Here is a 12,112-nt window from a genome sequence, read left to right as displayed (position 1 = left end):
TAGACAACCACAGATGCAAACAAAATTCAGTGTGAAATTGAACTGAAACGAGTCAGTGAGCTGGAGATTTGGGCATTGACTGTTAAGTTATGGAGAGTAACAACCAACCAAAGGTGAATAATGCTAACGCTAGCAGCTAAAGCGACTTCCAAAGCACACTGGACTCTAAATCCCTCTGACTAAAAACAATATTCGTATCGTATCAGTGAAAAATCCATCCTGCTTGGACTGGCCAAAAAACGTACTCTGCTGCCCATGCTAACTCTTGTTGGTGTGACATTATTTTCTGGGGCACTTCTGATTCAATAGTTCAATACAAATTCACGAAAAAGGTTTATTTGTTTTTTAAAACCAGTTACACAAAACTTACTTTTGTGTAAAAAAAAAAAAATTTAATCTGAGGTCAATGAATATTAATACACACCTGGCCTGATTTGGCGTCGCGGCTGCTGTGATTCCATCGCAAGATGGTCTCTAGTTGAAAATTATTTTTTAACCTGTGTACCTGTCATTTACTCAGGATCCCTTTCCTTTATAGTCTCCATTCCATATACTCACATTTATATCATGATTTACCTGTAGTTTTATGTTGGTGTGTGTTTATTTTGATGTCACTTTACTAACGTTTACTGTACTGCAACATTGTAGCATCCCATTGGGACATGGGAAAGGAATATGATTCAAGGCGTGATTTAACTATTATCTGAAAGGGTGTGGGGGGGGAAAATCGATACAGCATAGTATCACGATATTTTGCGTGGCAATATTGTATCGATACACCAACGTCAAGTATCTGTCTTTTATGATATAACCATTAACCTCTTAAAAATCCGACAGTCGCTATTCTGTCTTTCAGAGGTTGTAGCAGGCCCAGTGTTAAAGCTAGAGTGAAGATACTGGTATCAAATGAAAGTAGAAAACATAAGGAATCAATGATGGCTTGTAGGCAAGACTGCTAAATAACGCTCCAAAGTAACGCTAAATTCTGGTGAGGAAAAACTGCCCCCTTGAACTCTCAACTCAAAATATGTAAATGAACTGAGATGATCAGAGTGAAAACTATCATATTAGATAAAACATGTTGACAAACTGCATAATTTGCAGTTGAAAAAAAATAATCGCAATATATCTTATCACAATACTCAGCATAGCGCAAAATGTTATGTTATGTTTTATATATATATATATATATATATATGCGGTGTGCATGTATTTGTGTGTTTACCTGCATCAGGCCAGACACCTCTCCTTTCTGAAGTGGTGCAGCAATGGAGGGAGTGAAGGGTTTACTGTCTTCTACTAGTCGGCCTTTCAGGAAGTGTTTTCCTGCCTCGTAGATGTCCACCTCAATCATCTTCCCTTTGAACTCATCCCTCTTAGGCACCAGCACCTGCAAACACAGGAGCCACACGTCAGAACTGATGTCACTGCACATTTTAAAACCCTTAAAAAGAACCACAATTAATCATTATTCAACATTTCATTCATTGTAGCAGTGACTGTATTTTAGTGGCCAGAGATGAGAGTTATTCATCCAGAAAGGCAGACCTATAGACCATTTCACAGTTGTAAACGTAAACATTCCAAATGTGTCCCGGTTTATTTCTTTTTATTTAATTAACTGCTGCTCAAAAACTGTTTTCCCAAATCCTCCTCCACATTGTTATTTAGCTAGTCCCTGCCTGCTTACCAAAAAAACACAGGGCTGAGTGTTTTTCAGTTCCATTTATGGAAGCCCTCAAGGTCAAAAACTACGGCAACAGCTGTGAGATAAACCACTGGGATTTGCTGGTTTGTCTTATTATTTCACCATGGCAACTATAAATCTCGGCTGATCACAGCAGGAAGGGAGAGAAAACAAAGAGTTGTAATTACGGCCTAGTGTGAAATGGAATTTGTTCTTAATGACTTACCCCTGTAAATAAAGATCATATGCTAATGCTATTCCTTTCAAAACAGTCTTCAAACTAAACCACAAAGTTGACAGACAGACAATGATGTATGCTGTTCGCTGCTGTTAGAATACTGATTTACTTCTTTCCGCCCGCTCTGGCTTCAGATTCAATCTCTGTTGTAAATAGAAAGATTGGTGTTTTGATTATTGGTGGGATTTAAAACTGTAGTCACAACTAAAGTAAAGGCTTTCTTTCATAACATCCTATGCTTTCTTCTATTTCCCAAGTGGAAGAAAAAGACTCCCTGGATCCCTCACCTTATGATTTGAACACTGCTGAGCATGTATGGAAAACTATTTGACACTGCACTGACAATTTCTTTTTATATTTTAATTTAAAGACAATGTGTAATTAATAGGGGTGGGAAAAAAACTAATTCACCTGTACTGTGATTTTTTTTGCATTTTTTTTTTTTTTAAAATGCCAGAACCGATATGATTGCTTCATTTGAGTCTTATTCGGAGGTTGAAGGAAGTTACCGCTTTTATTGTTGTAATTTGAGTAACGTGACGTCACATTGTTCCGAATCCGTCAATTACCAAAACCAAAACAAACCACAGTGAGCCGAACCGAGAGAGCAGAAATCGGCGGAGGGTCTGCGTGGATACGACCTGCACCCTCTCATTTTAAATCCAAAGTGGTAAACACATACAGTAAAGTATGGAAACACTTTGTGTTTCACACATTGACAGGAAAAGCAGAGCTGGACATGATGGCTAAAGCTGCATGCTAACTGTCATGGACAGGAAACGTTATTGTATTATTAACGTGCGGTCAAGCCAGCAGTCACTCGCATCTCCATAGTCAAATCTGCCAAAGCTTCAACTGTAGAGCACCCGTATACTGACATTTATGTTAAGTTCCAGTTTTCAAAATAAGGTGTTAACAAAGAGAACTGTATATACAAAATACATATATGGAAAGATTGATTGGATTGTATTCACCAGAAGTATAAAACATGTTACATGTCCCTTATACATTAAAAAGAAAGTACCACTACCGAAATGTCTTCATCTTTGATTTTTGGGTTGCTGGAAAAAAAATTAATAAATAATGCCTGACAATGACTGATATACAGTATTTGACTTTAGAACATCTCTGACTACGTACATTCTGAAAATCAAACATTTTTACTCTATTCATTTTGACATTTTCCAAAGTTAAACTCCCTAAAAGCGTATGATTCAACTTTTTTCCCATAGTCTAGTGGTAATATCTAAGTGTATCATCGAATCGCAATACCTAAAAATCACAATACATATCGAATCGGCACCCAAGTATTGGGATAGCATCGAATTCAGAGATAGGTGTATCGTCCCAGTCCGGGTAATTAATGATGATAATAATGTGATGATTTATTTAACCTAGGGTCAGCAGAAACAGCAGCCTCAGAGCTGCTGAGGATTCAATGTCTTGCCCAAGTACACTTCAGGCAGGGTGGTTGCATGCTGACTCAGATCATCTGGTGGTCTGTCTAACCATTACACGACTCTGCGGGGCTGAGCTACTGACTGGGCAGAGAAATAGCACGTGAACTGGTGGAGGGAGGGTTGCTGCTGTGATGGCAGGAGTAAGCCTGGCTCAGTGTTAATCTGTCACTCTTTATCCAGCTGGTGGAATATGATAGGAGATAGAGAACAGGCCCGACAGACACACAGCCAGCGCCACACCTGCCTAATCAACACACCTGCTGCTCGACACTCTGACCACTGTGAGGGTGTGTGTGTGTGTGTGTACGTGTGTACAGGTAGCCAGGCTGAGAGCAGAGAGGTAGAACAGCAGGGCTGTGGGGGAGGAAGGTGTGTGTGAGAGTGTGTGTAGGTGAGGGTCATTTGAGGCCCATTACAGGGTGATTAAATGATGAAAGAGCTTGTCCGATTTCATTGGAAACCCCCCCCTCCTACTTCCTCACTCAGCCACTAACAGACACACACACACACACACACACACAGGTGGGTTGGGTGCCTATTATACCCGTCAGGATAGATATCCATCTGATGGTGTAAAAGTGAAACTAGGCCATTTGTTCACACTCACACCTCTCCCTACCTTATTCCCCACTTCCCTCCACTCACCCACGCATCCCCCTCTCCACCTCCACCGGTCCCTTTTCTTCTGCTCCCACTATTCTTTTCACTTCTTTCCTGATGCTTAACTTCCCCGTATTTCTCTCTCAACCACCGCGATACTCCCTACTGAGCTGCTCTGTTTGCTTTTCTCTTTCTCCATTTTCTTACTTTTTTTTTTATTAAATCTTTGGGTTGCTGTTATCCAGAGAGATGCACAGTGAAGTTTAACCTTCAAGTTTCAAGTGTGATTAGATTAAAGCACCAAAAATAAATATTGAGTTCTTAGAATAATCATATATACAGTATATGTACACAAGTGAGGAAATAAATGACAGGAAGTTCTCAAACTACAACTCGCAATGTGAGTCAGACCTCTATAAATGTGTGTACTGCATGTGTCTGTGTGTCCTGCGGACGTAGACGTACAGTATACATGATACGGGGGTGTATCCCTTGGGGGAACAGATTCAGGAACATATTGGTACATAGTGTTTTCATGCTCTTTTTTTCAAGTCAGAGTGTGATTTAGGAGTACATGCCAAATACTTAATGTCCCAAAAAAAAAGAGGGGGAGGGAAAACATCAAACATGTCAACGTGCTTTCCTCTCGAGTACAGTCGACTGACACACATGCCTGCATATGCACAAATGCACACATGCATGAAGGAGTGTGCACTCCGCAGCACACACATGAACCGAGTGACACTTGTAACTTAAGTTTATAGCCTGCAGAAGGAGGTGCAAAGGAGGAGGAGAGGCGGGGTGGAGAGGAAAGTGGAAGGGAGGAAAAATTATTACCATCCCCTGCCCTCCCTGCTAATAAAAAGCATAACTTCAAACATGTTTCTGATGATGGTTAAAGCAGGAAGAAATTGATTTATTTGAAGATGTTTTAAAGTGAATTTTTCACAGGTTGAGAGAGGGTCTTTGAAGCCATGCGGATGTGTGTGTGTGTGTGAACAGCTGTATGTGTGTGTAGGATGGAATGTTCATGTCTTTAGGGCTGACCTTAATGTTAGTACAGTTAAAAAAAAAAGCAAAAAGTACTGCCGCTATCAGCCGCCAAATGCTCTCATGACCACCGCAGGGTGTGTGTGTGTGTGTGTGTATTTGTGAGTACGTGTGATGTTATAGCTAACCTACTTTAGTCAATACAAGCTTAAGCTTCTGACACCTGCTGTGAGTACTCTGTGACATGCAAAGCAAAGCTTCTGACCTGATTTACTAAGTGTGAAAATGAGGGAGGGTTGGATTAGCTTCACATACGGCAAACATTTTTCATCAAACACAGATTAATTTACTGCTTTTTCACTGTATGTTTTCTGATGGTTTCTAAACTATTTTAGGATCCGTCCGACGCAACAGTGTCAACAAACATCCAGCGTGCTGAATCGTCCAGCAGATGCTCATGTCCATATCAGCCAGTGCAATTTAGTTTGATTATAAGTTTGATCACCAAATGTTGGATAACAAATAATAAAATACTAATTATCATTATCTCTTAAGTTAAAGGAACAGTGTGTAGCATTTCCAGGGATCTATTAGCAGAAATGGAATATAACATTAATTACTATGTTTTCATTAGTGTGTAATCACCTGCAACTAAGAATCGGATGATACACCTATCTCCTGATTCGATACTACAACGATACTTGGGAGCCGATTCGATATGTAATGCGATTTTTTAAGTATTGTGTTTCAATATTACGATTTATTGCAATTTTTGTTAACTTTTTTAACACTAGACCATGGGGAAAAAGTTGAATCATACACTTCTAGGGACTTTTACTTTGGAAAATATCTAAATGAATTAGTATACTTTAAATTGCTGTGACCTGGGGGTCAGCCCCATGTTCCCTCAGCATTATCCTTGGCCCATGTTAAAATCTGTCTTTAACCTTTTAAGATATCGCGCTAACAATATCCGATAACAGACAGGCAGTCTGGCTAGTACTTGTTGCTTACATTGGTTAGGTTTAGGCATGAGGAGTGAGATTGGTTAGAGTTAGGGTATGAATATCAGGGTAAGCCAATCAGAGGCAGAGTAGGGCGGGTCATGCCTGCGCAATTGTAGGAAAAAAATATTGCGCCCGGGAAGGTCCAGTGACATCATTCTGCATAATAATTAGCCATGTGCTTCTCTTTGTTGTATTTTCGGAGCAATAGGCCTTCGGAGAAATGGACATTTGTTTTTCGGGATAATAGGCTGTCAGACAAATGGGCATTTGGTCCAATGGGACATTTTTCAAACTATTGTGGTTTTGAAATAATGGGCCGTCGGAAAAATGACATGAGCTGTGAATGTGCTATATAACCCATAAAGTAAAAATGTGCTGGTGAGAACCACATATGCCCTATGGAGTATGCACCGGAGTCATTTATTAAAGCATTTTATAACAATGATCTTACCTGTTCGTAGAACTTGTTGTGAGACACGTAGTATTGGGCATCAAACGACTCCTCTGTCACCAACACATGTTGCCTCTCTCCTACCTACACAGAGTGAGAGAGAAAACATTTTCTAAGACAACAAATATCAAACACAAACAAGTTTGTTGACTAATGAAACATCAGCCCTTCATGCGGCATTTGTGCAAATGAGTTTTCATCTATAGACGTGGCCATCTGTATGCGTGTGTGTGCATGTCCTCAGCCATATGCTGATGACCATAACCTAAGCAAAACAAAAAGGATAAATATCCCTGGCAATCATTTCTCTGACTCTTCTCTACTCTCTTTTGTATCTCTGCATCTGTTTCTGGTTGGTTTAGTCGGATTACATCAGTCAAAAGTGACTTTTTTTCTTGCCATTGATGCGCTTGTGAGTCAGAAAGGGTGCATACATTTTGCATAAATATTCTTTTTCTATGACTGCTGACAGAAACACCTTGTTTCATTGCATATTGAAACAGATCACTTGTAAAATGATTAACTTATGTACAGTAGATATCCATGAGTATCTAGTGCCCATATATATATATATATTTTTTATTATTTTATTATTTTATTCTAACGTTTTTATCTATTCTTTTGTTTTTATCTATTCTTTTGTTATTATACAGTTTGTCTCGCACCAATAATGCCAAAGAAAATTCCTAGTGTATACCTCTTACACCTGGCAATAAACACCATTCTGATTCTGATTCTGATTCTGATTCTGATAAGCACTGGCTATGAGTTGACTGCTTTTGATACACAGGCCGTGTATAAGGGCCGGGTATCTTCTTTGGTTTTAATTCAACAGAAGCAAGCTGCCTCGGTCATACAATATGCTTCTATTCAACAAGATCCCAATTCAATCAAAGTTTTGCTCTTTCATGTTTTTTTCACATTTTCTGTTAGTGCAGTTCACCATTTAATTACAATCTCAAGGTTCCCGAGACACTTCAGTTTTCGCGCTTTGGCTGAAAAAGAAAACTGAATAAAAAAAATAAATAAATAAAAAACCTCCACAAGGCTAGAGGACGGCAGATACAATTAAAATGCTTAAAGAAAACAGACTATTCAGGAAATCAGAAAATCAAATACTATAACAAGGCCTCCCAATCAAGAAATGTTGTATGGGACACGATGACGGAGAGTACAACAAGCATGTTGTTGACTCAAAGAAGGAAAACAGAAAAGTTTTGTTCCAAATACTGCGGGCATGAATAAAACCACCTAAAGATTGACTTCGACAGAAAAGGAAATATCTTTTCTCATTTGTCCTACATGAACAAGTATCTTGACAACTCATGTTTTTACAAATATTTGACTGCGCTTCATGGTTGGATCCACATTCATTTCGTTTTACATCGCTGTGGATGGACAAAATCAATACTTTGTTGTTAACATAGTCTAATGCATCAGTGTCCTGATTGATGAACATCTTGGGTGTATTTAGCACATTCAAATCTGCTGCTCCCTAAATAAACATCACGTTTAGTTTGCCATGGCATCTTGGCTTATAAAAACATGCCAATGATCTTGTCAATCAGCCCGTTCGCACAAAAAGGCATATGAATGCCACGATAATGCGCAAGGCATTTAGCGTGCAATAAGAACGCCTTTTTTTGCTTTTGACGTGTCGTTTGTACGGCATGTAGTTTGCACTGAGTTCAATGTAAATGCATCCACGTAAATATGCTGCGCTCAGAGCTAATGAGAGAATAAAAAGCGAAAAAGACTGCTTATGGTGGGCGGGTGGTGAGGTGGATGGGTCTAAGAAATACAACTTCTAACCAAGAGACCGGTGTTCGAGGCTGGTGTTTTATTTTGCAAGTTAAGTTGTATGTTGAGTGACGTTTGTGACGTATTATCCGTAGTTATGTTACGTTGTTTCGTACGTATTTCACTTAGTTTGTGTAATTATTTTAAGCCCAACCATGATGTTTTTTCCTAAACCTAACCAAGTGGTTTTGTTGCCTAAACCTAGCTGCGGACGTTACCATAGTTTTGTTGCGTGGCATACAAATGACTCGCAAACAGCGGCGTACAAATGACACGCAAAAAAGCTAAAATGCGTCCTCATGACGTGTAATGTCCGTGTAATGTTGTGCTATTTAAGGGTTTTGTCATTTAAGGAACCACTGCAGAAAGTTTAGATCCAAGCCAGTAATTCAGAGCATAAATATTTTAAATATCAGCCATATATAGTTGAAAACGTTGGGAACAGAGTGTCCTGCAGGCTCACTGGGCAGTATTTGCATTTGTACTCTGTCAGTGATGAGCCCTGCGCTGTAAAACTGTGCTGACTGATCATTTCCTTAGCAATATGTCAGAGCCTTAGAAGTCATGGCTCTGACACGTTGCTCAGGGTGTTTCCATTTTCGCAGACACCCATCTGCGCTCTTTTCTTCCCTCCTTCCCGTCCATATCATTTTACTTCCATCCCTCTCTCCTATCTCGGGGCATTTTCTTTGTTGTTCATACCTCTCTTCCTTCCACTATAACTCCCCTTTTTTTTTTTTACTGATTTTACAGTGTGTGTGTGTGTGTGTGTGTGTGTGTGTGTGTGTGTGTGTGTGTGTGTGTGTGTGTGTGTGTGTGTGTTCCAACACAGACGGCACCTGCACAGGCATGCTGACAGACTTAAAAAGAGACCAAATAAATCACTGTTTCCTGCAAACAGAGCAATTTTCAGAAAAAGAGGTTGGAAAAAAAATATCCTTTGAACATTATTATTGGATGGCGAACATTTGATTTGGGCCTTTTGTTTGCTCCTTTGGATTGAAGACAGATGTCTCTGCTGTGAGCCTAAAATCTTTAGCATATGAATGAAGACTCATTTCACAGTATTGTACATATATTTAAGAAAAAACAGTTTAAAAATACTTAAAGGTGCTAAATACGGGAGCATTTCTATCGCCTCTCAACATGGCGACGGTGAGCCAGCGTCTCGCAAATTCATTGAACATCGAATTTAGCACATTTGAAATATAGAGAACTCGCTCGTTATGATTTTACCATTCTGTTAACCACGAACCAGAACCATGACCGTAATCTTTTTCTTTTTTTTAAGTTGCATTACTTTGGAGAAAAAACATTTATTTACAGATTCTCGCTCGCAATTTAGATCTACAGCAAACACGCAGAAAATGTGGGTACAGGGTGATCAGCAAGTCATTAAGCTCTCCACCTTACCAAAAACAATTTTCATTTCGTTTTCAGTCTTACACTGTGCACCAGATCTGTATGAACTGAAAGCTAGATGTGTATGATGTGAATTTGTATGGATCTGCCCGACTTAATAATAGCTAATCCACCCCTAAACAACCAGCGAGGAGCAATGATCTGGGATTAAGGTATATCCTAATGTGTTGATTGAACTGTGAAATAAGAGGATGATCATGCATGAACACACCCCAGCATAGACCAAAGACTCATATGAGAATATAGTGAATCCAGTAAATGAAAAGTTCATGAGCTGCACACACTTTCTGTGCCCCACACCATGAGCTGTGTATGTGTGTATGTATTTGTATGCAGCGTATGTGTTGGTCTTTGCTCGTGTGACTGCTGGTTTTTGCTTGCATATCTACGTGTGAGAGAGTCTGCATTTAGATTTGTATTTACTCCAGCTATTGAGAGACGTCACAGAATACCAAACAAGCCGCGTATGTGTCTGTCTTTGCACAGTGAGACGTTTATTTACTTCACCATCCAGAGAATAACATCCCGTGATACACAGCAGATCCACTACAGATTTGTGGGATCATGAGTTTAATTGATAATTAATCCACATCATAACAAGGATAATGAGAGAACTGTGGATTTGAATTATATCCGACATTTTCCGTCTGCGTCACAAATAAAGAAAAAAATCACTCGCTGCATATGTGGTCTTTTTCTTTTTTTTTTGTTTACCATGGAACTGGATTATGTTTCTAACCAGCCAGACTGTTGCACGGGATTAATATAAGAAGCTAATAGTCAGTGTCAAAGGAAACAAACAACAAATGAAGACTTTAAATAGGCTGAATATATACCTACTGTGGTGCCAGTATGGCAATACTGAACAAAGAAAGACAGTAAAAATGTCCTTTAGCATGACTGTGTTCTTAATACAAGGGCAGCCAAATCCAAACCCACATTGCCAAGCACCCAGCATGTGCCTACAATGAGGACACACTGCATTCTCTTAACCTATTCTGAAAATGTGATGCATTATTGCTCGCTATCTTTAAAGCTCGCAATAAATCCTTATGTAAGGATGGGATATTCCATATAATGATATAATAGAGTTTTTTATTTACATTTATTTATTTGACTCCAGACAATAAATCAAGTTAATAATGCAACGTGTCCACGGATGTACAGTGTGACACCAATCAAAGCGGCGATGATGGTGCCTAGTCTGAGTTAAACTTGGTTCTCATTGGCTGGAGGTATTCTCAGATCTTGCTATAAAGATGTAATCAGCACACACTTAATTATTCTGTGTCATAACTAGGCTACATAACTTAAAACAACAATCAGTGGGACACTTAAAGTCCCCCTGTTTAGCATTTATAAGCAGTATATAAACATTAAGAAATGATTTATAAAATGTTATCCAATCAGTCAGAGTCAATCATCGACTGCATTTACATGCATGCTGATATTCCACTATTATTCAGAATATCACAATAGTCATAGAATTTGATACGAGTCATGTTAACAGCATATTCCGTTTGGATATTCCGAATTAGGCCTCATTATTCCGAATGTAGCGTTTTCCGATTAAGACCTAGAATATGCCGATATACTGTATATTCGGGTTTTAGGAGTATTGAAAAAGAAAAGCTTGCAGAACACAGTTTTGCAAAACTTGCAGAACGGTGACCACGAGGGTTCACCGCGGGAGCAACATGACTGCAGTTGTAAAAGGAGGGAAATTTAAGTTATTTAAAGGGCGTAGCCGTATGGACATACGTCATGGGGGCGTTTTATGTTAATTGGAGTATGCCCGGTTGCATGTAAAGGGGACTATTAGTGGAATATTCATTTTCATGGAACACGGATTCTGTGCTTTTAAACTTAGTCAAATGTTCTGGTATATATTCTATTTTGGGCATGCATCTCTACCCCAGCCTTGCAAACTGTTGGCTAGTTGGTTTGTGTAAAACGCACAGAGCTGGCCGTAAACAGGCAAGAGGCCGTGGGGCTGTGTTGCCGTAAAGACGCCGATTGAGAAGCAGATTGAGACACCGATTGAGACGCATATTCCGAATGCGCTGTATACATATCCAAAGAATGCTCCTAAAACCTGAATAATATCAGCATATCCCACGTGTCTTAATCGGAAAATGATACATTCGGAAAAAGGCCTAATTCAGAATATCCAAACGGAATATGCTGCTTACATGACACTATCAAATTCGGAATATTGTCATATTGCCATATTGCCATTTAGAAAAATAGTGGAATATTAGTGTGCATGTAAACGTAGTCATTGACTACGTTTACATGCACAAAATATTCAGTTTTTTCCCCCTTATTTCCACAATATTCCTAATAAGATATTTATATGGCTAATGGAAATTAATATGGCACAAATATTCCCCTCTACATGCAGCCGTGCATATTCCGATTAACTACGAGTCCCAAACTTCAAAATGTAATTTTAAC

The 12,112-nt window shown here is 39.1% G+C and overlaps 1 protein-coding gene and 1 long non-coding RNA gene across 2 annotated transcripts in view; one reads left to right on the top strand and one right to left on the bottom strand.

The window, feature by feature from the left end:
* Positions 1 to 12,112, bottom strand: part of cdkal1 (CDK5 regulatory subunit associated protein 1-like 1) — a 270,114-nt gene that overhangs the window by 20,266 nt on the left and 237,736 nt on the right. Inside the window, exons 13-14 of the mRNA XM_074654216.1 lie at positions 6,434 to 6,517; positions 1,226 to 1,390 (exon numbers count right to left, since the gene is read on the bottom strand). Coding sequence (XP_074510317.1) covers positions 1,226 to 1,390; positions 6,434 to 6,517 — 249 coding nt within the window. The remainder of the gene's footprint in view (positions 1 to 1,225; positions 1,391 to 6,433; positions 6,518 to 12,112) is intronic.
* The window catches only part of LOC141779406 (uncharacterized), a 110,684-nt gene that overhangs the window by 89,915 nt on the left and 8,657 nt on the right, over positions 1 to 12,112 (top strand). The gene's annotated exons all lie outside the window — the stretch shown is intronic.

This window comes from Sebastes fasciatus, chromosome 12 (genome assembly GCF_043250625.1).
Source record: "Sebastes fasciatus isolate fSebFas1 chromosome 12, fSebFas1.pri, whole genome shotgun sequence".
NCBI classification, from domain to species: domain Eukaryota; kingdom Metazoa; phylum Chordata; class Actinopteri; order Perciformes; family Sebastidae; genus Sebastes; species Sebastes fasciatus.
The sequence above is the reverse complement of the archived record's forward strand: the minus strand, read 5'-3'. Positions and strand labels throughout refer to the sequence as shown.